Genomic DNA, 27,446 nt, shown 5'->3' with positions numbered 1-27,446 from the left:
CGCGGAGCAGAGGGAGTGGTTATTGAGAGTCCTATGACAGATGAAGGCCCAGGGGGTGTTGGTTAGGGTGCGTGTCCCTCTGTGAGCACACCTGTGGAGCATTTGCACATGCCTCTGTGTGCCTGCTGCTCCTGAAAGGGCAAGCTTCTTTGTTGTGAGTAGGCCCACGTGTGTGCTCCTGTATACCTGCTGAGTGGATGCATGTCTGGGTGCCCTGCTGCACGCGCAGGCTAGTGAGAGCAAAGTAAAGGGTTGTGGTGGGGGGGGGGGAAGGGAAGGAAGAGTCCCTGGCATTCCTTTGGGCATTCGTGTCAGCGTGTGCATGCGAAGCTGTGGACCTCAGTGCATGTGTGTGCATGTGTGTTGCGCGCGCGTGTGCGTGTGTCTCCCTCTGCCAACAGCCCAGCCTGGCCCCTTGCATTGATCAATGTGAACTGCCCTGTTGATTTCGTGTTGTCTTTCAGAATCACTATCAGTGACCCCTGAGGACTCCCGCCACGGTAGGTGCTGGTCTCCCCAGCCTGTGCTGCATGAATCGATGTGTCCCATCCTCTGCCCCCTGACTCTTGCCAGCTCCCTGCCTTGGGAGGGGGCAGCCACAGAGGGCCAGGCAGAGGGCATGGAAGCCAGGCTCCCAGCTCCAAACAGATGTCCTACCCAGTTCCTCCTCCAGCTCCAGATCTCCTCTTCTTTCTACCCTCTTGGCCCTCTATGGGCACTACCTTATCACCTGACTCATTCTCACCTTTCTCAGCTGTTTGCCCACTTTCTGGGTCTCAGAACTTTGGTGCCATGCCCAGGAAAGGCAGGGCAGGCAGGTACCCCCTTAGCTGAGGCAAACAGGGGCCTCTGGGAAGCTGTCAAAGCCAGCATAAACTATGTGCTTAGGGATTCCTCATGGTGTCATGTCAGGGGCTTTCTGGTGTCAAAGGACAAAGTGTTGGAAGAGTGTGGTGGGGGTGTAACCCCAGTGGCTGAGAGGTTGTTAGAGCTCAGCTTTCTGGGGAAAGCTTCATTCTTTTGGGCTTGGCTCTGAGATACACATACCTCTCCACCCCTCCCTTTCAGTACTCTCGGATCTAGAATAGCAAAGTACCTGAGAACCTGTGATCTGGGTTCTAGAGTATTTCTAGGATATAATACTCTTGGTTCCCAGTTGTGTTAAGTATCTGAGCAGTGGCTCTGGGAGGCAGCAGCAAACCCAGGTGGTGATTAAAAGGCCATGAGGTTGATACAGAAGCACCACTAGCAGCCCAGATGTCCCAGTCCCATTGTGGAAAGCTCCTGGTCCCTTGGAGGCTGGCATTGGGATTCACTTTAAACTTGATTGCTGGAACAAATGTGCTAGGGGTGACGCCCATGGTGTGAACCACTACAGGCTCTGTACTCCCTTGTTCCTTGACCCTTTTGTGGACACCATGCTGCTCTGTTAGTTGTATCAGCTGTATTCCCCAACCCCCGCCTTGACCCTGAAAAAGGTGATTCCATTAGAGACCTAGAACTCCTTATGCCCTTGATTCAGTTCATTTGGGCTTATTGTGTCTGCGGCTCCAGTGGGGCCTCCACCCACCTACTGGTATCTCTTCTGCCAGTGCCTGGGTGGGCATATACCATCAAACCAAGGGCAGCTTTCTTAGCCCTGGTGTGGTACTGTTTATGATCCAGCGACTGACACATCCTCTTGGGTTGCCAGAGAGGGCAATCAGACCTTTGCCTGGGTACCCTGTGGGATAGCCAGCAGTTGGAGAAAGAGGAAGCGGCAGTAGCCTAAGCTCGTAGGCTCTACCTAATGACCTGGCCTGGGAATTTTCCTGGCTGCCTCTGGTAGATGTCCCAACCTGGGCTTCTTGCCCTGCCTAAAATAGAGCAGCTCAGAGCACCAGTAACCTCTCCTATATATTTGTGCCCCACTGACTCTTAACTCTGCTTCTCCCCAGCAGGAAGGGCCCGGCCTCACCTACGCGACCTGCTGTCCCCCGACCGGCTGAGCCTTCCCTCTTAGACTTATAACCTTGAGGCCTGTAGGCCACTGGCACCCATTGCATGATCACACTAAGGGAGGAAACTTTAGGTTCTCTAACCCTACCAAGGAGGCGGTCATTGGCTGAGGGGACAAATGCATCCTCAGCCACCTGCCCCTGGAGCCTCACCTCTAGAATTAACCCTCTTCACCCAGTGTTTTCCAAGCTTTAAGTCCACATTTCCAGCTGGATACTTGCTGGGTAGAAACCATGGAGCTATCTTAAAACAGGGATGGATGGCAGGGGCTCTCTGGGCTTCTTTAGGTCAAGCAGGGTTAGGTCTGGGCCTGTGGGGATGTAGGAGGCACAGCATGTGATTAGCGGCTTCTAGTGTGGTACCTTGGGTGCAGTGAGTGTGTGAAGTGGAGAGTGTATGTATGTGTGGGGAAATGTTGGCTCTTTGGTGGGGAGGGTGGGACCCAACTAGCCTCTTCTCCCACCCCTCTGCCAAAGCCCAGATTCTGTTAATTCTGGGTGCCCATACCTTCCCTTTCCATTCTAGTGCTGCTTCTCCTTTCTCCTTGCAATCCAGTTCCCTTTCTGTCCTATCCAACTGCTACAGAGGATGGGGTGGGAAGGGGTTTGGTCACATCTATGGTTTTCCTGCCTTATTGGTTTTCTTCCCCTCCTTTTCTCTCTTCAACTGCCAGCCGAGCGGGTCAGGCAAGTCCATCCCGTCCTGAGAGTCCTAGACCCCCCTTCGACCTATAACCAGCTCCCTACTCCTCGGTGACACCCTGTCCCTAACCCTCCTACTGCTGTTCTGTGACTGATGGTGGCTACCCTCCCAAACTTCTTTATGATTTGGTCTGTCATAGTTGTGAGCTGACATATATCCAGGTGTGACATTAATGAAAACCTGTGCTCAAAAATGCCCCCTGTGCTATCTCTCCCACCTAAAACTTCTATAAATATCTAGAAATACACACATACATATATATAATATATATATATATATATATATATATACATAGGAACACAACCTTGCTCAGGTTGGAAGTCAGACCATCTGCTGTCCTTGTGGTTTTGTTGCCCAAGTAGAAGGGGATGTTGTTGCCCTGGATCCCCCCCCCCCCCCAAGTGTTCCATCTGCCTGGATGTTCCTCGAGCCTCACTGTCTCACCCGTGCCTGGGTCAGCAGAACACTCCCCCTTCCTGTGGATGTGCGGGTGCTGTACCAGTGATTGCTACAGTTGTCACTTCTGTTGCGCTGTCTCTTGGCTGAGAATAAAACTCATTTCTGTATGACACCAAACTTGCCTTGGTTGGGCTGCAATCTCTGTGTATTAGGGGGTTTGCGGGAGTGATGTCTAGGCACCAGCTCCCAGGATGAAAAGGAGGAAAAATAAGGTAGAACCACGTGTAGACTCGATAAAGGGACTGGGTTCTTGTCTTCTCATCCAGCACCTGTGAACCCTTGTAATTGTTGTGCCCCAAAACAGCAGGTTCATCTACCAAGTAATGAACGAGAAATTCTTCCAACCTAGGCTTGAAAGAGGAATCCTTGGCTCTGGGCTTTTTTGGAAAACCAGGGATTAGCATGATATAGTGGGAGAATAAAACGAGCAGAAAAAGTCTTTGGACTGGAGTCAGAAGGTTTGGGTTCTACTCTGTCACTGACATTGTGGGGCCCAGGATAAGTCACTTTCCCCTTCTATAAAATGATGGGGATTGGACTAGAGGATTTCTAAAGTTCCTTCTAAAGCTAACATTTCTGAGTGAAGGCCTTTTCTGGTTCAGGGGTTTCAAGCTGTATCTGTAGCAAGGATGGACTCATTCTGTAGGAAAGGCCTGTTGCAGTACATGTACACTTGGAAATTTTTTTTAAGCTTTACAGAATGGAATGAATCCAATCACAAAGGACAATTTAATTTGTCCAACTAAGGAAACAAACTTAATTCTAAAAATGAACTAAATTTTACTTAAACATGCAAACTTAAAGAATGACACAATACCACTTTTTTGGGGGAGACATTAAGGTGTGCATATATGAGACATTAAGGCACATGCTGTATCCGTGCCTATCTCATATGGTAATAGATCTACTATACCAGAATAACTACTCCCTTTGCTAGCCAGGCCCCAGAAGAGACCCATGGCAAAGCAGTGGGTAAAGCCCAGGTGGCAGCAGGGTGCCCCATGTTACTTGAGGTGAATGAAATTAAGGATGGAACAGCTAGGGCCGTAGTGAGCACAACCAAGGGTCAGAGTACATGGTCACAACATGGTCAGAGAAAAGGGGGTAGAGTTAGCTATTAGTCCTAATGACAAATTAGCCTAGGAGCCACAGGACTGACAACATTGGCTGAATTCATTTATTCCGAAAGAGAAAAGCAAAAGAAACAGGAGTCGAATCACCCAGGAACTAGAACCCTGTCCCCTCTTCCTTCCCCTGCATTGTGCCACCAATAAATAGTTTCCCCATTTCCCCAAATAATTATTAGAACATTGCTCCATATTAAACCTGTCCTGCTTCAACTCTATCATACAGGGTGATAGCCTGCTCAGGGGTGTCTGCCCTCTGTTGGCCCAACCCCCAGAATATACAAAATGTTACAGAGATACAGTATATACACTCAAGGACCACAAAGCTTGCTCCTTTGCCCAATGGGGTCCCTGCCCCTTCTGCCCCATCCCATCACCAATTGCAAGCCTTTCTCACCCTGATGCCCACCAAAAGTGCTGTCTACTGCCACCCCCACCCTAAGGACCAAGATGAGATGCCAACTTGGATGAGGTGGTACCTTCTTGTCCCACACCCCATCAAGCACCCCCTGACCCCCAGAGAGGTGAGCCAAGCCCCAGGCCTTCCACACAAACTGCCTTTATTCAGCCACTTGCTCTCTGTTTTGGCTGGAACGAAATAAGACTCAGGCCTAGGGAGGGATAAACAGCCCTGTGGGGTGGGCATCGAGGGGCCCCACACTAACTTGTGCACCCTCCCCACTCCAGATGCCAGGGGTAGAGAAGGAGACCATTATTCCCTTGAGCCCACCTAGCTATTCTAGAGTTGGAGGGGGACAAAAGGTCCTGATGCCCTTGGCTTAGGGCACAGTCCACTTCCTCCTGTAACCACACTGTTAGATCACCATGATCTTGACCTCATCATTCTCATCAGCTCTATAGAAGAAGGGGATACAAGGGTTATCTCCCAAACCCCCTGCCCGATCCCTGGGGTTCTGGATCTCCCGCAACAACTGCATGATCTGTTGGGCTGTGGGATCATCTGGACAAGGCTGGCTCAAGGGGGGCTCACTCACAGCAGACACAAGTTCCGTCTCATCCGCCAGGCTCACTTCCCGGAGGCCTGGGAGAGACAGGGTTTTAAGATGCTTTGGCAGCCTTTAACACACCCCCGCCGCTATTCTATTCTTAAGCCCAAGAGTATGCGCCTATATCTGTTTTCCCATCTTCCACTCACCCTCTTTGTCAGGTGGACTGAGATCCAGGTGGCCTTCGGGGATAGGATTGGGGCTGCTCTCCCCAGCAGGCCCTGGTGGTGCCTGGGTGACAGCCAGGAACTTGTTGAACCACTCATTTCTCTCACCCACTAGCCGTAACACCAACTCTTGTAGTTCCAGAAGCTTCATCTGTCAACGGGAGAGGAGAGGCTAAGCTATTGGGCTCATTCTGGCCTAACTCCACTCCCTAATCTAGGTATGAAGGTGGACAAAGATGCTAAGAACAAAGAGGGCTGGCTGGGGTCCTGAAGGGAGACCTGGCTCTTCTTCTCAGGGAGCAGAGCCTGCTAACCTTCATCTCCTCTTTGTCCTGGGCTAGCCGGCTGATATATTCCTCTTTTTCCCGATGTCTCTCCTTTAGCACAGCCCTCTGGCTCTGGTATAGTGCGATGTATTCACCTGGGGTGGGGATAGGAGGATGTTCAATTCAGGTAAGATTCTTCAATGCCCTGGGCTCCCTGACAACCGATCATTTAGCCTGCTTCTGCCACTCACACCTACCTAGCCTCCCTCCATACCGATCTCCCCCATCAGTCATATCTGTCCCTTCCCCCACTGCCACCTAGCTTATTTCTTGCCCCCATCCTTCTTCCACCTGTTTCCAATGCCTCTCGTTACCAATGGTGTCTGTCTCTCCAGAGAGCTGGATGCACCGATGCTCTAGTTCTTCCACTCGTTCTTGAAGATCTACTTTCTCCTGCATCAGTTCTGTGAATCGGGCCTAAGGCCCCAAAAAGGGTCAGCTCCTCATGGCAGGAACTGCATGCTTGGGTTCTTCCCCAGTTCTCCTCTCTGCACACCTTGAGACCTCACCTGCAACTTCTCCATGGCAGCCTGAAGTGCCTGGTGTGCTTCCCTGGGCACACTGTCCCCACTCAGCACTTGGGAGGAAGGGCAGGGCTGTTGCTGGGGCCGGGCCACCTCCCTTGCCAGATGCCGACACTGTAGCCGCTGTTCTTTCAGCTGCTGCCACAGCCGATTCCTCTCTTCTTCCATACTTGACAGAGCTGAGTTCAGGAATGCCACCTGGGGCCAGAGAGGCATGAGTGGGAGAGTTGGTGAGGAAGACCAGCAAGGGCAGAAAGGCTAGGGAGCAGGTATCTACTAGAAGGGAGGCAGTCTGAATGGGCTTGGGAATTTGAGCTCGAAGTAGGGGGTGGAAGAACCTATCACAGAGCTGGTGGACAGGGAGAAAATCATGCTCACCATGGCCTCCCGACTTTCAAAGTCCTCAGGGATGCTTAATGCTGGTCGAGAAGCATCCTCCATTTCTTCTTCAGCCAACTCATCTCCTGTTGGGGGTAGCCGGAGAGGCAACATGTTATAGTAGGAAGAGCACCAGACTGGCAATTAATGGCAAACAGGGTTCTAACCCTAGACCTGTTACAGAGTGGCCGTGTGCCCTTGGGCAGTTTGCTTCATCTCTTGGGGTGTTCCAAGTTACTTATTTGTATGAGGGGACCAGAGCAAGATGATCTCCAAGGTTTCTTCTAGCTCTACCGGTCTGTCTATATTTCTAGGAAATGTCCCCCTTCTGCCATCTTCTAGAAGGAGCATGGCTACCCCTCACCTTCCCTGGGTGCTGGTGTAAGGCTGAGCTGGGCCTGCAGCTGCTGGTTTTCTTGGGTAGCAGCCTCCAGGCGCTCCTGTTCAGGGGAGAAGGGACGATGTCAGCCTTTGGGCCTCCCACCCTCTTCCCCTTGTGAAGAGAACCAAAGGCCCTCTCACCTGAGTCTGCAGCAGTTCCTGGCGGGCCAAGTCAGCTGCTACCTTCCCCTGTACTTCCTCATGCTGCAGTCGGTCCATGAGCTGTGTCTGCAGCAGGAACTGCTTCTGAAGTTCGTCCTTCTCGGTGGCCAATTGCTGGTAGGCTGCCACATATTGCTGCAGGTGGCCCAGGTACTGATCCCGCTGCTCCTGTAGCCCCTGGGCTTCCTGGCTCTTCAGCTCCATCTATGAGGGGGCACTACTGAGGTCCAGCACCCATTGAGCAGTAGGGGGTGGGAGGCCCTGTCCACAGCCCTGTCCAGCCTGACCTCCAGTCTCTGGCCTTGTCTTGGGTGAAGCCCTCCTAGGGGGCAGTCAGACAAACGCCCAGCTCTTTCTCACTTTTAAAGCCAGGGAGGAACAATGGCTGAGCCAGCTTTCTAGAAATTGTCCTTCACTGCTTACTGCCCCCATGGTTTAACAACCCTCCAGAAACTCAAATACCTCTCATGAAATCTGGACCTTCTAGCTCCTCCCAATTTGTCTTCCAAGGCTTTTGCCTCTTCACCCAGCCCTATACCATACATTCCTCCCCACAAAAAATACAGGTCCTCACTTCCCCCCCAAATCATCCTGTCCCTGCTCCAAGATTACAATTAGCACCTCTGAATGCCTACACAACTGTGAATGGTGCCAGCCCCATCCTAATGGCCACCTAGAATGTTCCACATGTCCAGAGAACCCTGTCTAACCCCACCCCTTCCCAAAGGATGCTTATCCAACACTGGATGATATGAGGCATTACCGTCTCCTTCAGCTCCCCCAGCTTCTCCTGTAGCTGCCCCAGCTTCTTAGCAAGTTCCTTCTTGACATATTGCTCTGACTGCAAAGCACTCGTTACCTCCATATTCTCGTTGGTCTGGAGACATGAGAGGGATAGGAAGCAGTCACTAGTGACTGAGAGCAACTGAGCCCACAGAGGAAGGGCCTACATACAGGTCACTGAGATTAGGATGAGAGTCTGTTGTTAGATTTGTTTAGATTTCAAGGAAAAGTTCCCAGAGGACCTGAGAAGTAAGGGGAGTTCATGTGTGGATAGGAGAGCAGACTGGGAGACAAGAGACCTGAGTTTTAGTCCTGACACTGCCACTTACCAGCCATGTGCTCTCAAGAAGTCACTTTTCCCTTCCAGTCTCAGCTTCCTCTATAAGACTGGGGTGTTGAGCTACAGTCTCTAAAATCCCTTCCAGAACCTGTGTTTTTTAACTCTAGGGTTCTGTCGTGGAAGGAGGGATAGGTGGAGAGAAGTGGGGAGGAGGGGATGGCGCACATACCAGTTTGACAAAGCCATTCTGCAGCTCTGCCAGCTGCTCCTTCAGCTCCCGGTTCTGGGTGAGGGCCCGGCTGATGGTGGTGCGGTCACTCTGCATGCTCTCCAGGATCTGTTCTCGTTCGGCTGCTTGCTCCCCCCAGCGTTCAGCTGCCCGTTCCAACTCCAGCAGCCTCTCCTCCTGCTCCCGGTTTAGGCGACTGAGGCCCTCATTGTCCTGTACCTGGGCTCGGAGCTGCCCCGCCAGGCCCTCGAGCTCCTTCCGAAGCTGCTCTGCCTCTTCTTGCAGTCTTTGCTCTGCCTCTGAGGGACCAGGTAGGGGCTCTGGGGCTGAGGGCACTGCTAGCAAAGAGAAGCACAAGGACTTCTGATTGCTCCCCATCCCCATCACACAAGACCCTCCATCAGTCCCTTGACCCTCAGGTTCCACTCCTTGCTGCTTGGGGTCTGGCTGGAATCTGAGAGCCCAGCATCTAATTGTCCCAGCCCCTCTGCAACATGTCAGAATGGATAAAGGCTTAGAGCAAAATCTAAAATAAACAATAATTCTTGGGGTGGCTAGCTGGTGCAGTGGCCCTGGGGTCAGGAGGACCTGAGTTCAAATCTGTGTGACCTTGGGCAAGTCAACCCCAATTACCCTGCCTTCCCCCACTCCAAAAAGCAAAAAAACAAAAACAAAAACTCTTAAGAGAACTTTAAAGAATTCTCTTAAAAGTACTCTAAAACTCAGGTTTTTTCAAATAAGTTTTTCATTTCTTATTTCATTTTTATTCTCACAACCATGTGAAGTAGGTAGAATGTTATCAAACCCATTCTGTAAACAAAGAAACTGAGGCCAAGAGAGAAAGGGCTTGCCCAACATTATACAGTCTATTGGTGGAAGAACTAGAACTCAGGTCTTCTGACTCTTGACTGAGATTCCTAGCCAGTTGAAGCCAGAGATTCTGCCAAGTTAGAATCCTTCCACCTGGCAACATTATTTAAGAGATATTCTTGGGGTGGCTAGGTGGCACAGTGAATTGAGCATCAGCCCTAGAGTCAGAAGGATCTGAGTTCAAATCTGGCCTCAGACACTTCACACACACACACACACACACACACACACAAAACTAGCCATATGACCTTGGGCAAGTCACTTAACCCCAATTGCCCTACTTTCCCCCCTCCAAAAAAAAGAGATATTCTTAAAGTTCAAATCACAAACAGCCTGTAACAAGGCAGCAGTAACTGAGACAGTTTTTCTGTCCTCAACCCTAAAGAGGATGGCAATGATTCTGAATGGAAAGGTCCCTGGGATTCCTGACTAGAATACAGAGGGACAGTTGGATGCTGGGCTAATTCCAGCCAGACCCCAAATTTCCATCCTCTGAGATGAGAGGGCTCCCTAGCCTCCTGATTCTCCCACCCAGAACTCTAAGGGCATCACCACCTGCTGGCTACAAACAAGGATGAGGAAAGCCCAAGGAGAGCACAGCACCCTGACTACTGGCGCTTTCTTTCCATGCTTCCTCCTCACTCAGCCACTCTATCCTGTGTCCCCCACCCCTGGCTTTCCTGTCCCCGGCCTACCAGACTGGCTCTTTAGTTCCGCCAAGCTAGTCTCTAGCTTCTGCACCTGGTTCACACTGTGTTCCTTCTCCTCCCCCAGAATCCGCACCTGCCCAAAGCACAGTAAGGAGAGATGATGAAGGCAGGAATGAGAACATGAAGTTACTTCCCCCAACCCTCATCTTCTCTCCCCTCCCAAGCCATCCCCTTCTCGAAAAGTCCTTGGATTCTTCTGAAGTCCCAACCTGTTCCGAAAGTTGTTGTACTCGCTGCTGCCAAATAGTGCCCTCCTCCTTCAACTTCTCTGCATACTGGTCCCTCTCTACCTGGAGCTGCTGCAATGATTCCAACAGCTGGGAGAAGAGAAGGAAAATAAGTTGGTGGGGGGATGGCCATGGGCAATGCTATTCACCTGGGAATTAACCTCCTTCTTCATTTCCATCCTGCTCACCTGGCCCACATGGGTCTCCAGTTGCATTCGCTCCTCTAGGGCCTGCTGCAGCTGATGGTTACTATCAGGAGCACCTGATTGACTGGAAAACTGGATGGGGAGGAATCAGAGAAAGTCAGATCCAGGGCCACTCTGAGATGGAGGGTCAGCAGTAAACCCCCACCTTATAACCTCTAAGTCAGGTGGAAGAGAGACCCAATTTAGAGCTGATGAAACAGCAGGGAAGTAACCCACCCAAGATACACAGCTAGTCAGTGGCAGACTGGGAACTGCATCTAGACAGCAGCCCATGTGAGAGAGAGAGAGTTTTCACGGACTGAAAGCTTGATGAGTCAGCTATGTGACAGGGCAGCCACAAAAATGCTCATATGATCTTGGGTTGCATTAACAGAAGTGGTGTCCACAAAGAGAGAGCATAGGGCCCATTGTACTTGGCCAACATATGGTGCAGTTCTGGGCACCACATTCTAGGATGGGCACTGACTGACTCAATCGGGGGTTCTTCTCTTTATGTCACAGACCTTTTGGGCAGTCTGTTGAAATCTCTACACCCCTTCTCAGAATAAGGCTTTTAAAGGTATAAAAGGAAATACATAGGATTACAAAGAAAATTGATTGTATAGAAATATAGTTATTAATTCCAGATTAAGAACTTCTGAACTATAGCACATCAAAAGGAGGGCCACAGGGTGAGGCGACTTGAAAACATGCCACAGGAGGATTTGTTTAAAGACTTGGGGATATTTTGCCTGGGAAAAAGAAACTGAGAGGGGCTGTGATAGCTACCTTTGGCTCCATTAACTTGGTCTCAGAGGGCAGGACAAGGAGAAGTGAGTCAAAGACAATGGGCGGCAGATTGTGGCTCAATACAAGCAGAGACTCATCAATCAGAGCAGTAAAGAATGGAATGGGCTGCCTCAGGGGCAGGTGAGTTCTCCATCCTCCAGCTGGAAGCTTTCCAAATGTCACTGGCTTGTCTGTGGCCTCTGAGGTCTCCACCAAACCTTTAGCTCTATGGTCTCCAGCTCCTCCCCTCTAAACTCTGCTGCTCAGAAGCACGAGGCCCACCTCCCACCTCTGGATTCTGGGACTGGGCAGATGGTGGAGGGCCTGGGCCCCCCGGAATGCCCTCCCTGCTGTTACCTGCTGCAGCATCAGCTCCGTCATCTCCAGCTTCTTGTGCAGTTCCTCTACCTCCACCTGTGTGGCTGCCTTCTCTGCCACTAGCACCCGAAGCTTCTCTTCCAGCTCTGAGTGCTGCTGCTTCAGCTCCTCGCTGCTCTTGCTGGGACGGGCACCGGTGTGGGGTAGGAGAGAGGGCTGTCAGGGGGCCCACTGGAAACACACATCACCACCCTCCACAGCCTCTCCAGAGACACAAAACCTTGAAACCTGAGGACACTATTAATGTTATTTATTCCTTTATTTCATTAAATAAGGAAACTTAGGCCCAGACTGGGGCAGGGACCCGAGTCATTTATTAAGTTTGCTCCAGAACTAGAGTAAGGCTCCTAAGCCCAGAGCTCTTGAACACAAGATTTTTGTCTCGAATCAGATTCTATTGAGTCTTCTCCCTAAGGACTAAACCCAGTCCACAGCCCCTGCCCACTTCTGCACTGAGATCCCCACATCCTCTGTCCGCTACCCCACTAACCTGTGCTTGTATAATTCCAGTTTGAGAGCATCCCGCTCTTTAGTTAACTCCTTGTTATACTGCAAGAAGAGTGAAGGTGGTCAGACAGCAGGAGAAAGCAAAAAATCAGACAACTGCTTTTTTATTCCTGCTAATAATAAAACTGCCTATTTTCCAAAACACTTTCATACTCATGAACTCACTGGAACCTTTTAAACCCAGTAATGCAGATGGGGTCAGATATTATACCCATTTTATAGATAAAGAGACAGACCCAGAAATGAGGCAAATTTTCCATGGTCAGATATGTAGTGCCATAGATGAGACTTGACTCCAGGCCAGCTGATTCCTAAACCTAGTGCTTATTCCAATATACCACACATTGCCTACTCACCCAAGGACCTAGTTATTTTTTTTGAGGGAGACACAAAACAATTTAATAAAAATTTCTTTTTTGTTGTTCTTATGTTCTCAATGTGACCAAGCAAGAACTGACACCCCCTCCCTATTCCCCACCACCCAATAGGGGTTCTGCCCCCATCCCTGCCCTCAGCCCTGGCAGAGGGAAAAAAGGGAGCCAAGAGTTTGGCTTAGGCACTATTGGCCAAACCCTCCCCTCCTCTCTGGCTCCTGAGGATGGGAAAAAAGGGAGGAGCCAGGACTTGAGGCCAATTGGGGAAAGGAGGCAGCTTAGGATCAGAAGTCTCTCTCCCTGGGTAGTCAGCAGGGAGGCTAAGCATCCATGCAGAGTGATACCCTGGATCCCCATGCCCTTGAGCTCATGGCTGAAGGGTACCCCACACTATCTGCCATCCCCAAGAGGTTCTTAGGGGCAGAGGAACCTGAGAGAGAGCATATGAAGACAGACACCAGTTTAAAAAACAACCAAAACAAAAACCAAAAAAAAACCAACCAAAAAACAAAAACCAAAAAAACCACCCAACCCCAAACAAACAACCCCACCCCTTGGAAACAGTTCTCTAATTTCAGAGAGACATTAGTTGGCTCCCGGCCTGGCCTCTGCTCTCCCTCCCCTGGGGGGTGTTCCCAGCCTCAGTCCTGGCCCTGGCCATGTAGGCAGCAGCACCCTACAGGTCATCCCAAGGACCTAGTTCTAATAAGCTACACAGCATGAACAAGAGACTCACAATACCTATTGAGGAGCAAGAATGAGAATTACCCTGTCAGCCTGCTTCTGTTGTGTGGACACAGAAGAAAGCGTCCGCTCCAACTCCCCAACACGCTGCCGAGAGGACTGCAGGCGGCTGGCCAAATCTTCCGACTCTCCTAAGAATGAGATGGGGTAGGAGTAAGAGCAGGGTTTCCTTCCAACTCCAAAAGTGTAAGGTGAGAAAAATACACGGAGGGGGGCCCCAACTATACAATGGAAAAGCACAGCAGAATCAAGGAACTGCATAACCAAGGGAGGGGCCCTTTAGGATAGCAGTTAGTAGGGACAATAACCCTTTTCTACCTGATTTCTGGCGGGCAGCCTGCTGTGTGTGGGCCAGAGCTGTTTGTAGCTCTGTCTTCTCTGAAACAAGAATCCCAATGGTCTGGATATGAACCTTGAAGGGGAAAAGAAGAGTAAGAGGAGAATTTCTGTGGGATAGCAGGAACTTTGTTTTATCACATCCACTTACCTGTAGCTGTTCCCTTAGGGCTCCTTGCTCCTTGGCAAATTTCTGCTCAAATTCTTTCTTCTCCTGTGGAAGAAAGGAGATCAGTTCCCAGTAGCAGAAATGGATTGTCAAAGGAAGCCTTTATCATAGGGGGCAGATGGCGGGTCTGCCAAGCTGCAACAGGCTCTAATCTAAGGCAACTACACAAGGTGCACAGTCACTTTACCTTCTCCAACTGATCCAGGGCTTCCTGGTTCTGTTGTTTCTGTGGGAAGAGCAAAAACAAGGTGGTGTTCTCCTAAGAAGAAGTATCTGCTTGTCCATACTCCCCAAGCCACTGGAGAGAGAGGTACTGGAGAAGAAGGCTCATGGTAGGAAAAATTCCCAGGGCCTAGACAGACCTAGTCTGGATTCTTCATTTTTCTTAAGAGTCCTCTCCTCTGGGGTTTCCCAAGGAAGAGTAGTGCTTACTGAATTCACTATTACACTAGGAGGCCAGCATGTGGATAACTGACTGTCTATGCTAGAGGACAATCATAGGCACTTCTAGAAAAGCAAACCCAGATATATCTACTGCCTACAGAAACAAGAACTGAAAGAGAATCACAGAATCATAAAATTTTAGAGCTGAAAAGGGCTTTAGATAATCTACTCTGAACCCCTCCCATTTAATTTTTTATTAGGAACATAACTACCAATAAACACAAACATAAAAAAAAAACCAACCAGATGGCTGTATACTCCTCTTACAGAGAAGGAAACTGAAACCCAGAAGGGTGAAGTGTCTACATGAAGTCACACCTGCAGAGGCCAACTTTCAGTCAAGTGCTCTTTCCACTATACCCTAATACCTCCCAGAGTAAGTGGGAGAGAGGGCAGGTAGTAGAAGGATCTAGGGAGCAATTCAGGGGGAATGTTAAGAGAATAGCACAGAGAAACAGCCATGCTACATGCTCAGTGCCTTGGAAACCTTACAGTGGAGAACTAATCCCCATTCTTTTTGGTACCTCAGCTGAGGCCACCCCCAAATGCAGAGCTCTCTCCCTAGTTCCAGTAATGGGAACTTGCTCTAAGGCCCCGAGGGAAGAGTGGAGACTTAGACAGAGGTGAGAGAAGCTGTAACGAGGAGACCATGCTGGGAGCTTACCAATTCCTCTATCTTGCTACCGAGCTGTTTGTTTGTTAGATTGCTGGAATCCAGGGCTACTGCTAGCTCTTGATATCGACTCTGAGGCGCATGCAGAGAGGAGGAAGAAACAAAGGGAGGATTGGGGTAGAAGTGGAGAGAAAGATCATTAGGATGGGGGAACAGCTAAGACAGTCTTACTGGGTACAAGACACTCTATTTCCCACTATGGCCAAAGGTAAGAGTCTAGTCTTTAGCCTATCCCAACAAAGGCCCTAGGCCACTTACCTCCAGGTCCTTCATGTTGGTAGAAGACACTGGGCCCTCCCCATTGATATAGGATGTGGACTGGAAGAAAGAATTTCAATCGAGATTTTCCTTGACCTCAATATTCCCCATATCCTCTAACTTTCTTTTCTTTATACACTTTATACTCGACCCCTCCCCCCTTTCATTAATTAGCTTGATCCCTTCTCTCTCCAATCCATCATCAGCCTATTTCTTCTGGCCCATATATTCTTTCCCCATCTAATCCTTCTAATCCACTCTCCCCACACTAACACATTCAGGATTCTAATGTTAAAATTAAAAGCAAACTAACATGGAGATCTCTGGTTCAGGGGTTCTTAGCCTGGGGTCCACAAACTTATTTTTTAAAAAATATTTTGATAGCTATATTTCAAAATAATAAGTTTCCTTTGAAATCTAATGTTATTTTGTTCACTTAAAAATATTATTCTAAGAAGGGGTCCACAAGCTTTACCAGACTTCCAAAGGGGTCTATGTCACAGAAAAAGGTTAAGATTTCCTGCTCTAGACTAACTTCTTCATTATACAAAGGAGGAAAGTGAGGTCCAGGAAGGCAACATTAATTGACCAAAGTCACACAACTAATAATAGCTAGCATTTACAGTGTTTTAAAGTTTGCAAAACACTTTACACATGTTTACATAACTCATTTGAACCTCACAGCAACCCTGAAAGGTAGGTGCTATTATTACCCTCAATTTACAGATGAGGATATTGAGACTGAAAGAAATTAAAGTGACTTGACCAGTGTGTCACACAGTGAGTAAATGTTTGAGGCAGGATTTGAATTCATGTTTTCCTGACTCCTTACTGGACAACCTAGCTGCCAATGAAAAACAGAATAAAAATATAATCGAATTCCCCTGACTCCCTACACAATACAGTACTCTACATCATAAATACTAATCACCTTTACTGTGTCCTCTCTAATCCTGCCCAAACTTCCCAGACCACACTATCTTTCCCTGCCTGTCCCCATATGCCACCCTACCTCAATCCCCATGCTACCTGGGAAACGAGACCATTGAGTTGTTCTGAGATCTGCCGCAGACTCTCAGTAGAAGACAGAGATCTGGAAGACATGCATGGAGGAAGTTCAATACAACTGGGTGGAAAATGACAGGGCACAGAGAATAAAATGACTTGGACTCCCAAGCCTGTCTCTGGGAAACAACTGGACACTCACTTGCTTTCATCCATAGGACTTGGACCATTCTCGATGTCACAGTTCTGTTGGGAGGGAAATAAAAAAAGTAGGGTCACATAACTCTGGTATAATTACCACTTAGGGACAGAATGGGCCTTGCTAGTTCCAGCACCCCCTCCTTCCTATTCCAAGGGCAGCCAAATGGGATAGAAAGTCATAGACTTGGACTCACCCCAGACTTGGGCTCACTTAAGCCTGAGGAGTAGATCTCAATTCTGGGAACCAAGCTACCCAGGAAAAGGGAAGAGGGGAGACTCCCAAAGGAGTACATGTATCAGATAGGTATGATGCTGTCAGGGATAAAGTTGAGATGACGAACAAGTGGGATGGTGAGGAGCACAAACCTGAGGCGAGGCCATGCTAGTGGGACATGGGGGACTGCTACGGGGGGGATGGGCACTGCCAAAGGGCACGGTGACATCTGCAGGCAGCAGGGCAGGAGCAGCACTGTCTCTGGATGCCTGTTACAGAATAGAGCAAGGGGGTTACAGTGACATGCAGGGAAGGAGGACACTGGCAGATCTCTGGGTAGAGATGGGATGTGTAGTAAGGGAGGTGGTGAAGGGAGAAAATGAACAGATGTTTTTGAATCAGGGAATGTCCCTTGTAGTAGTCAAAGTAATGACTGCATACTCCAATCCAGAATCTGTGCTGAGTCCTTGTCCATTCTGTTCTTAGGTCCCTTCACAGGGGCAAGTGTGAGAGTGCCAGAGTTCAGAGTAAGGACAGCACAATCACCTTTACATATATACTTTCTTCTCTATAGAACCCTGAAGAAATGGTAGCAAAAGGCTCTAACCTCTCTAGCACTTAAAGTACTATAAACGAAGGGTAGAATGTAGACAAAAGAAAGAGATTACTTTCCAAGAAATCTAGTTTGTTTTCAGGAGAGACCCTGGCTCCTTTTGGAAACTTCCCTCTGCTGACTGCCTGGTAATGAATCTCAGGGACGATGGAACAGATACAACCATATTTGGCAGACCTACTTCTTATATCCCCTCACTCCCAAGCTATTTTTCTGGACTCAGGTCTTCTCAAAGAGAAATTAACTAACTAGAGTATTGAGAACAAACTGCAATCTCAACACTATCACCCAAATCTCTCCTCTCCAGAAAGATGCTTTCAAAGAGCAACTCCAGGTACAAGAGAATAATCACTGCCCAAGTCCACCCTCCAGGACTCCTAGAATCTTGGGAGATTTCAGATCTTCCCTCTCTGAGGCAGCAGATCCAGAGCACTATTACAATGGTGACCTGGTGTCCTATGGAATAATGAACCATCCCCTTGTCTTCCCTCACTGGCTCTGCCTAAACAAGTTTCAACTCTGAAAGAGATTCAACTCTAGGTCAAAGCCCAAACAAATACTCATATTTTCTGTTAGGAATCTGGTTGGGCTCCAAGGGGACCCCACCTTCTTAGACAGTGATTAGGAGAAGAGAATGAGCTTGCCTTTATCCTAACCAAGCAAGTCCAGTTTTAGACAGAAGTGGGAAAATGCATCTGTCTGGGGAAATTTCGGTATGGAGAAAAAAAGAAAAGCATTTCTGTGTGGAAAACAGAGGTGCTCCTTTGAATTTCCAAACCCAATTTTCACTTTCTTGATACAGAGAAGAAAGAGGAAGACTCTGTAATGGGCAAATGGTGCCTTCTGCCTACTTATTTCCCTGTGCTATGACCACTGGCCCTTGGGCCCAGTTTTGCCCTGTCATTTTCTATGATTTTTATTATCGATTAGCAAGATGGGATGCTACTCATTTTACAGATAAGAAAAATGAGTTCTAGAAAGGCAAAGGCTAAGAACCGGAACCAAAGTACAGGTACAGGTAGGAACTGGCAACACTGGGATTCAAACTCGGATCCTCTGACTCCAAATCAAATGCTTTTTTCACTGCATCACTAAGTTACTATATATCTGTAAAGGATGGTTAAAAATACATTACATGTTTCTACTTTTTCTTTCTCCCACCCAAATTTCCAGAAATTTTACAACTTTATTTGGGACCACTCTGATTTGATGCTCTTAGAAGCAGAGGGTATAGGAAATGAGAAGGAAACTGCTAAGACACAGAAAGAGAGAGTACAAAGGAAATGCAATCTGGGTGATCTGATAACTCCAGTGATTTCATAAAGCCTTTCAACTCTCCAAGCACTTTGACTGGACCTGTCTTAAACATGTCATATTCTACTTTAGGGTACAGTCACTTGTGTATAACTCCAATCTCCCTTCCAAGTCCATTAGTTCCCTGAGGAGATCATGTCTTATTTGGTTTTTATCTCCCTCAGTGCCTTGAACCATACTTTGTGGAGGAGAAGTATTTAATACATTCTGAATGAATGAATTCCCAAAAGGAAGGGGAGAGAGGTGGCTAGGAATGGAGGCCAAGTACCCAGTCATAGAATAAACCTTAGTTATCAACTAATCCAACCTCCTTCATGATCCATATTAATAAACTTAGGCCCAGAGAGTAAAGTGTTTTGCTTGAGATCACACATACTTAGTGGCAGAATTGAGTTTTTACCCAAGTTTCCTTACAGCTACATATCAATTGTCTATCCTCTAATATCACACTGTCTCTTCCCAAAATAGACAAGATAAACCATATTATCTCTTCCTGACTGGTCAATTAGGTGAGAAGTTTTGAAAAACTAAAATATCAAGTACTTCTTTCTTTCTCATCAAAGCCAACAGTTGACCTTCCCCATCCCTTTACCCATGACCATCAGAAACAAGATCTGACCCCAGTTCTACCTCACTTCTCAGGTCTGGCAATCTTCTCTTGAGCATGCTGCTGCAGAAAGAAGTGCCAGTATCACTTCCTGATGTGGATAACCTGACAGTTGGTTTGGCAGAAGAAATCCAATGTCCAGGAGATAAGAACCACCACCTATCCACCTTCCAACTTCACCTCTAGGGAACAAGCTGAAACCAGAGTTGACAATTCCCCCCATCAATAGCTTGATCTGACTTCCTACCCAATTCCTGAGGAATCCTGCCAACTGGTATCCCAAGTACAGCTGGTAGTGCTCACCAAGGCCAAGTAGGCAGTTTTCTCAATCCCACTGGGGCATCAACGCTACTGCTATTTGGGCTGCAATCCAAAGGGAGCTGTTCCCTGGAATCCCCTGACAATCTAGACTAAGGCAGCCATTTGCCCAATCTTCCTCCATTCCTCTGATCATTTTCTTCTGTTCTTTAATATCCCTCCTCTTCTACAAGAAGCACACTGCCTCATTTCCAAGGCTCTCTAGCCCTCTGCCCACTCCTACATTTTTGTATCACAGCATCTCACCCTGCCCACCCAACATGGCTCCTTTTCCTATACTTCTCAAACATTTCTTTATGGGAAGACTTTGCAATGCACCTCAAAAAGAAGAAGGATTTCCCCATTTTCTACATAATTCTCAAGTTTAATACCCTTCAAAGGTTATTTAAAACATTCCTAGCCCATATAGCTTATTCTTTTTTTCCCTCTTTATCTAGTCTATTCCTATAAGAGCTCTGGAAAAGCACTTCTATTCACTAGCCTGTTTCACCATGACACTTTCCTTCCAGAGAAGATGATCCCTTCTAAGGTCTAACCTAAAGCACTCCAGTTTCAATATAAACCCATCTTTTCTTTCTTTATACCAAACAAAACTATATCTGTTAACTCTCAAAAACCCAACACTTCTTCATCCCACCCAAGCTGGACAGATGGTTTGAGGACAGACCCAGAGCAATTCTTACATTTTGTATAGTGACCAACAAAACAGAAATTTTCTGAAGAAGACTCTCCTGGCTCTACCATTAGCTACAAAATACATTTTACTTCCTCTTAGATGATAAAGTGGTGGAAGAGGGGGGAAAACAAAATCAACCAAGTAGGTAAACGTGAAGGAGTAATCAGGCCACCATGGGTTAATGACAGCAACAGAAAAGTAAAGCAGGAGGTCATCCCAAAACCCAGAGAAGTCTTGGGGGCATGCAGAGCTGGGAAAGCAAGCCAGTGAGAGGGGACCTCGGCACTGTCTCACCTTCCTCTTGTCCAATGGGGGTAGCGCTACCCCATTGGAACGGTTAAGGTCGGACACCAGCACCTTCAGAATGTCCTGAATCTACAAGAGGTGAAAAGGGAGAAACAAAAAGGGAGGAAGAGAGAAAGAGAGGTGGCTTAGAGGGAGGAGACAGAGTTGGGAAGGGTAAAAGGGATAGGCTTGAGGAAATGGGGGTGAGGATGGGAACTGAAGGTAGCTAGGGTGAGGGCCCAATCCACAGACAAGGGTTGGGGATAGCCTTCCTAACATCCACATCTGGCCTTGCCATGGGCAAGGCCATGTTAATATAATCCAGATGAGTTGAAGATAAGTTCACAGAATGATAAAATCCTAAAACAATAAAGCTAAAAAAGTGCTAAGATTACCTAGTATATCTCTTTTACTTCTTTTAAACTGAGGTTCAGAGGAGTGAAGTGACTTCCTCAAGTCATACAGTGAGTAGCAGAAATGGGACAAAAACCTAGATATCTTGACTTCCAATTTCCAGGTCTTTCTATGATATGATATCCCCACCATGACTCTGCTAGTATCTTTTAGAGGGAAGGGCAGGTGGCTTGGTGCTGTTTTCATTTGTAAGGCTTCTTCTGGGGATAGGGGAACTGTCAGCTGAGTCAGGTCACCAGCTCAAACATCATCCCTTTTCTCCATTTTTCCAAGGGAGTGTTTCTAGTTAAGACTCACATCCTCAGGAGAGTGTCGGCCACCAGATGGAGGAGTCTCAGGGTTACTGCCATCTTTTGTTTTCCTTTTCTTCTTGACTCCTGCTGGGGCACTGGGGCTGGTCTTCTGTTGATACTCCTTCAACTGCAGAAAGGAAAAGGTTAGGGTTGGAAATGGTAAGGGTACAGAATCCAGGACAGTGCAAATTATACAATAAGGTGGGCTCAAGAAAAAAGCATGTTGTGGCTGGGAGGTCAGACAGCTAGGTTTCGATTCCAACTTTGCCCAAAGGCTCTCTAGGTGCTGAGAAATGATTCATGGCTCAGACGCTGTTTCCTTAATAAGTTATACTTCCATGGTGCTTTAGGGTTTATAAAGCTTGTTGCTCAGAACCAGTTGGTAAAAGAAGGGGAAATGACTTGCCCAGATAACTAAGTGTGAGAATCTGGACTTAAACTCAGGTGTCCTAACTCTAAATCCTTTATTACCCCTCTAAAGTAACCTCACTCCTAACCCTAATAGAACTCCTCCCATTTTAAGTCCTCTCCATTCCCCCAACAGATGAGCACAGGGCAATGAATGAAAAGGATTGTGGTTCCAGGAATTTAAGTAATAAAAGTGTGTGGTGGAAAGTTGAAAGAAAAAACCATGGACCTTTCAAAAGAGTTGGAATCTGGGCAAAAACAATCCTCTCATTCACTTTTCAAATATGTTTTGAATCTTTGAGAGCCTAAGAATCAAGGAACAGGATAAGTTTAGGATGTTACTAGTCATTATCATCATCAGTGTTAGGTCTCTGAATCTGCACAGTGATGCATTCATTCCCGGTCTTTGGGCCTTCTCTGAAAGTGTTCCCAAGGGACTCAACAATCTCCCCAGAGGTAGTAATTTAAAAAATCCTGTCCATATCCCAGACCAGAAGGTTATAATGACAACTTGGGAAGGGGGATGGTTACCTAACCACATTCCAAATCCTCCCTACATGAGTTACTCCAAGAAAAACAATCATCTACTCCCTCCATAATATTACTCTACATGTGGTCCTTCCATGCACATCTTCCCCCATCCCACTTCCAACCCCCACCACCCGACTCTGGAACCCCAGAACTGAGTCTGAGGAAAAGTGCAGTCCGATGCTGGGGGTTGGGAAGGGTTTAGAACAGGCTGGAAGAGGTTTGGGAAGGGATCCGAGGGAGGAAATCCAGGCAGGCGTCGGATTCCCACAGGGCGGGCGGGGCAGGCCTAACAGCTGGCTTGCCCAAGCCTTCACCTTGGGGCCCCTACTGGGGTATCTGGTTTTGGGGAGAGTGGGGGCGAAAGACTTCAGGGGCGGTGGGGCGAGGAGGGGGGCATCTCCCTCCAGGCACCAGCTGTGTGGGAAGAGGGGGGAGGCCTTTCCGGGAGGCCAACAGCTGGTTCTGACGTCACGGGCCCGGGCTCGGGGAGAGGGTGTCACGGGCCCAAAGTCACCAAGGGGGCGACGGGGGAGGAGCGTGGGGAGCCAGGGATTTGAGGAAGTCTTGGGGGGGCTTCAGTGCTCGGGACCTGTGGGATTCAGGAACTGGGACCTGCGGGACTGGGTACGAGGACCCTGGGGGGATCGAGGAGGGAGACAGGGGGATGGGACCCTCAGACACCGGCGGGGGAGACCCGAGGAGAATCAGGAGGGCGATGTGAAGGGATCCGGAAGGGGATCTGTGGGGACCTGAGAGAACCAAGGAGAGGCTAGATCCGGGAGGGGGGTCTGTCAGGGTGCAGGCAGCGGGAAGGGAAGGGGCGGAGCCGAGCCCGCGAGTGTAGGGGCCGTCTCAAGAGCGTTTACCTTCTTTTTGGCCGCGGCCAATTTGCTCTGCCGGGTCTCGTCCGCCATCCCGGGCCGGGGAGGGGGAAGGCGGAGGGGGGGGCCACATCACCGTGATCCCGGCAACCACCGCGGCATTCCATCCGGCAGCCACCGCGCCGCGCCCGCTCCTCCCATAGGGAGGGCGAAGGGCGGGGTCGGACAGCTCCGCGCTTCCTGGCGTCTGCGCCTGCGCCGGCTCCGACCACTAGCTCGCGTCGTCCGCCCCGCCCCTCTCGCTGTTTCTCTTCAGCTTTTCTGCTCTTCTCGCGCTCCGCTTCCGACCGGCGCGGACTCTCCGGTCCCTCTTTTGGGAGTGCGCTCGTCCTGGTCCGGGGGTGAGCTTCGGTCCCGCCGCCGCGCCACTCCCCAGGCAGCCCTGGAACCCCGCGCTCTTCAAAGACCCCCGGGAGGGGAGCCCGGAACCCCGGGCCTCCGGAGGTGCGGACGAGACTCCTCATAGGCCCCTCCTCAAAGATCCGACACCCTCTGTTCGGGAGACCTCAGTCCCCTCACGTCCCCGCAAAACTTAGAGCCTAGCACGGTGCCCGGCTCATAGTGGGCGCTTAATAAAGGCAGTTCTTTCTTTCCCCCCCACCAGTCATGAGCACCTGCAGATACCTCATTCCTTTTAAAGACCCCACCCCTCCGCAAAGATCGCACCCCCTTAAGAAACCCCAGTCTTAAGATAACGACCCCTCCTTTAAGAGAGTGGCCTTCAGTGAACCCCATCCAGAGACCTCATCCCCTTTAAAGAAACCAAGCCCTTGCATTGGCACCTCCTTCCCCAGAGACCGTCAGGGACCTTTACCCTTTAGGGTCTACTCTACCTTTCCTTAGTGTTTCCCCTCCCAGGTGCCGTGGCCTGAACAGCTTGGTCAGTTTCGCTTTCCCACGCATGCTCGTTCCACAGAGCCCCCCCCCCCCCCAGCTCTCAGGTAACCTTGTGGGCTCTCCCCTCTTCCCTAACCATACCTTTTCCTTGGTTGCTTTCCAGGGCACGCCTGGGACTCCCCAAACGCCATTCGGCAGCATTTCGATCCCCTGTGAGTATGTCTGCAAGCTCTCATGTTTCTAAGGACCCCTTCCTTCATCCCTGTGCCATCTCAATTTACCCTCCTGCCACACAGGCAGTGTATCTTTGCCCAGTCTCTCCGGGCCTCCTCAGTTACAGCACAGCAATCTTTTCTCGATCTCTTTGATTCCATAGCAGACGTTTTCATAGCATTTTTTCCAAACTTTACCTTACCTTTCCTTTCCTTGTGCCTCCAATGTCTCCTTCCACCTTCACTAGATTGATGTTGCCATAGTAGGAGTTTGATAAATATCTGATGAATTGAATGACTTACCTGCCTCCCACTTGACTAAGGTGATCCAGGCAGGATATCTGATGTTACTTCATCTAATTTCCTCTACCTCAAAATATTTATGCCTCTAAGTATGTTTTTTCATCCTCACCAGACTCAGATGAAGTCCTGTCCAAAGTTAACCTCCCCTTTGTCTTCTGCTTTCTGTAGGACCTTTCTCCATAATTTCTCTCTAAAATCTTTTCCTCCCAACTGGTTGCTTCCTCTCTACCTTTAAGTACACAGATCTCCCCAATCTTGGGAGAGAGGGGAAAAATAAACAGCTTTGTTTGATCCTACTTCCCCCACTATTTCTCCCAATTCTTTGCCAAGCCTACCTGCTGCCTTCATCACCCACTTGCTCTTTATGTATTAAATATATATTTATATATTATATATACTTGGCAGTCTTATTTCTGTCTTTTCCACTTTACTCAAACTCTTCAGAGATCTCCAGTGACCTTTTAATTGGCAAGCCCCATGGCCTTTTTTTTTATCCTTCATTCTCCTTTACCTCCTTGCAGAAATTGATACCCTTCTCTACTGCCTCCTTGGAACTCTCTCTTGCCTCTTTATGAGTCAGTACTATTCTGCTTTTACAACTACTTGACTATTGATTCCTTTGACTCCTTTTCTTCAATTCCCTGTTCTTCTCTTTCTATATTTGATAACTTACTCTATGGATCTCAATTGTCATTTCTTTTGCTGTTTGGTCAATACTTAGTGTTGATGAGTTCCAAATCTGTATCTCTCATTCTGACCTTTCAAATCAGTCTTACATTTTCTTTTTTTTTTCTTCTCTTTTTTTTTTTGCAGGGGGGGAGGGGGGGAAGCAGGGCAATTGGGGTTAAGTGACTTGCCCAAGGTCACATGACTAGTAGTTGTTAAGTGCCTGAGGTTACATTTGAACTCAGGTCCTCCCGAGCTGGTACTCTATTCACTTCGCCACCTAGCAGCTCTGAATCTTACATTTTCAACCGCCTCCTGGATATTTTTCCATTTGGATGTCTTGTTTTCATCTCACTAGATGAACTCAGTGCATCTAAAATGATCTCGTCAATGTGTCCTTGTCAAAATTGCCCCTTCCTCCTGACTTTACTATTTTTTTTACCCCTTTCCATGCTTGAGAAAATGAAGAGTCAACTGTGATTGTTCCCTTTCCCTCACCCTCATGTTTATCAGATCCTGTATGTCCTTCTTTGTAATGTTTTTCCCAACTGTAACTTTTCATTTCCGTGGACATAACCCCAGTTTAGGTCCTTACCACTTCATGAACTATTGGCCTTCTCACTCTTATCATTACCAGGTTTGACTTTAACCCACCATTCACACTGCCATTGCCAAAACACATCATATTACGCTCTAGCTTAAAAACCTCTAGTAATGCCTAAATAGCTAAAAGATCAGTTTGATACTTCTGAATCAGATATATAAGACTTTATACAGTCTGACTTGTTCTACCTTTCTAACATTATTTCCAAATGCCTTTTGTTCCAGTCATACTGGTCTCATCATCCCCACAAAATGCCAGGTTCATTCCCACCTCTGTAACTATATTTACAACACCTGGGATGCCCTCCCCTCTTTTTTTATCTGAATCCCAATCGTTTGTCTTTTTAAAAAATTTATGCTGGGGCAGCCAGGTAGCACAGCAAGTAAGAGCACCGGCTCCAGTGTCGGGATGGAATCCCGGGCTCAGACACTTAGCACCCACCCAGAAACACCTGGCCATGTAACCTTGAGCAAGTTACTTAACCCCAATTGCTTAGGGGCAGCCATGTGGCTCAGCGAGTAAGAGCACTGGCCCCAGTGTTGGGATGACCTGGGGATCAAATCTGGGCTCAAATACTCAGCACCACACCCAGAAATAACTGGCCATGTAACCTTGAGCAAGTTACTTAACCCCGATTGCTTAAAAAAAAAATTTATGTAATACCCTGATTTTGATATAATTTCAGTGTAAGTTAGATTAGATTGTTATTTTTATTGATACATTTTTTAAAAATCAAAATCATGATGGCTAACATTTACTGGCCCCATGTCATTCTCCTTCCTTTCTCAAGGCATTCATTATCTGGCATATCCTTATATCCATGATTTATCCCCAGGGATGCTCTCTATGTATACCTTCACAATGAAAAACTCTGATAATCCCTTTTTCATTAACTATCATTCCATCTCTCCCTTTGCCTTACTCCTCCTAAATCTATTCTTCATCTCATAATGACCTCTAGTCTATCCATTCTTTCTTACTTTCTCAGCTTTGATCTTATATTTAACCAGTTTGACTCCATTTTGCCCTCTCAATAAAAGGATTTATTCTGTAAAACTTGGACTCAGTCAAAAGGCCACACCCAAGGACCTAGAAGGCCACAGGTTCCACACCCCTGGTCTAGTCAAACTGGACTGCTTGCTGTCTCTCACACCGTACTTCATCTTCCATCTTTGCACCTTTGCACTGACAAACAATAGATTGTTCCCTCAGTCATCTTCTTTTTAAACTTCAGTCTTCCTGTCATCTACTAGCTCCTTTCCTGCTGCCTACAAACATGCCCAAGTCTTCTCCATTCTTAAAACCTTTAGTAAACCCTGTTTTCCTCTCAAGCTAAATTTCTTCTTCCTTTCAAAGCTAAATTCTTCAAAAGATCTGTCTAAATCTTTACTTCTTATACTTTGCTTTTGCATTTTTCAGCTTTTTGCAGTCTGGCTTCTAACCTCATCACTCAACTGAAGTTGCTCTGTCTAAAGTTAGCACTGATATTTTAATTGCCAAATCTGTAGGTGTTTTTGCAGATCTCATCCTCCTTGTGCTGTATGGCATTTGACAGTGCTGACCACCTTCTTTTCCTGACCCTCTCTTTGGATTTTTGTGACACTGTTTTCTCATGGTTATCCTCCTATTTGTCATATGTCTTCAGTTTCTTTTGCTGGCTCATCATCAGTATTATGTCCCCTGAACTGTGGGTGTATTCCAAAAGTCTGTCCTGGGTCCTCTGAGTGACCTAATTAGCTCCCATGAGTTTAATTGTCATCTTGATGCAGATGCCTTCCAGATATTTCTGTATCTGGGATCTACCTACCGGTCTGTCTGTCTGTCTGTCTGTCTATCTATCTATCTATCTATCTATCTATCTATCTATCTATCTATCT

The 27,446-nt window shown here is 47.9% G+C and overlaps 2 protein-coding genes across 8 annotated transcripts in view; one reads left to right on the top strand and one right to left on the bottom strand.

Annotated features, from left to right (window-relative positions):
- Positions 1–4,322: 4,322 nt before the first annotated feature.
- GOLGA2 (golgin A2) lies at positions 4,323–23,098 on the bottom strand. Of its 7 annotated transcripts, none has more exons than XM_069069496.1 (27): positions 22,933–23,098; positions 21,132–21,254; positions 20,430–20,510; positions 16,760–16,876; positions 16,395–16,438; positions 16,217–16,280; positions 15,188–15,247; positions 14,921–15,001; positions 14,000–14,038; positions 13,795–13,857; positions 13,626–13,719; positions 13,332–13,438; positions 12,173–12,231; positions 11,662–11,803; positions 10,519–10,608; positions 10,313–10,420; positions 10,089–10,176; positions 8,524–8,861; positions 7,995–8,108; positions 7,211–7,435; positions 7,053–7,128; positions 6,689–6,774; positions 6,296–6,508; positions 6,101–6,203; positions 5,775–5,881; positions 5,443–5,611; positions 4,323–5,328 (listed from the first exon to the last, which is right to left on the bottom strand). In XM_069069496.1, exons 1-27 carry the CDS (start codon positions 22,978–22,980, stop codon positions 5,102–5,104), a joined length of 3,066 nt encoding a protein of 1,021 aa, XP_068925597.1. In that variant the 5' UTR covers positions 22,981–23,098; the 3' UTR covers positions 4,323–5,101. The 7 variants fall into 7 exon arrangements, with proteins under 7 accessions (XP_068925597.1, XP_068925598.1, XP_068925600.1 ...); XM_069069497.1 differs by having other exon boundaries at positions 8,524–8,858; XM_069069499.1 differs by lacking the exon at positions 14,921–15,001.
- A 101-nt stretch (positions 23,099–23,199) lies between these two features.
- SWI5 (SWI5 homologous recombination repair protein) overlaps positions 23,200–27,446 on the top strand; it is a gene marked incomplete at its 5' end in the record, with an annotated part of 22,553 nt that continues 18,306 nt past the window's right edge. Inside the window, 2 exons of the mRNA XM_069069180.1 lie at positions 23,200–23,288; positions 23,948–23,996. Coding sequence (XP_068925281.1) covers positions 23,200–23,288; positions 23,948–23,996 — 138 coding nt within the window. The remainder of the gene's footprint in view (positions 23,289–23,947; positions 23,997–27,446) is intronic.

Source organism: Petaurus breviceps, unplaced genomic scaffold, assembly GCF_028583685.1.
Source record: "Petaurus breviceps papuanus isolate PSGF00001 unplaced genomic scaffold, PetGlider_PUasm1.0 90779, whole genome shotgun sequence".
In the NCBI taxonomy this organism is placed as follows: domain Eukaryota; kingdom Metazoa; phylum Chordata; class Mammalia; order Diprotodontia; family Petauridae; genus Petaurus; species Petaurus breviceps.
Note: the sequence above shows the minus strand (reverse complement) of the source record. Positions and strands in the feature narration are given on the sequence as shown.

Bases quoted from the DNA above. Each gene is read 5' to 3' on its own strand.
- GOLGA2 (XM_069069496.1), bottom strand. From the start codon at position 22,980: ATGGCGGACGAGACCCGGCAGAGCAAATTGGCCGCGGCCAAAAAGAAG. The intron at 21,255-22,932 runs GTAAACGCTCTT...TCCTTTCTGCAG, and splicing joins TGGCCGCGGCCAAAAAGAAG to TTGAAGGAGTATCAACAGAA. The intron at 7,436-7,994 runs GTAATGCCTCAT...GCCCCCTCATAG, and splicing joins TGGGGGAGCTGAAGGAGACG to ATGGAGCTGAAGAGCCAGGA.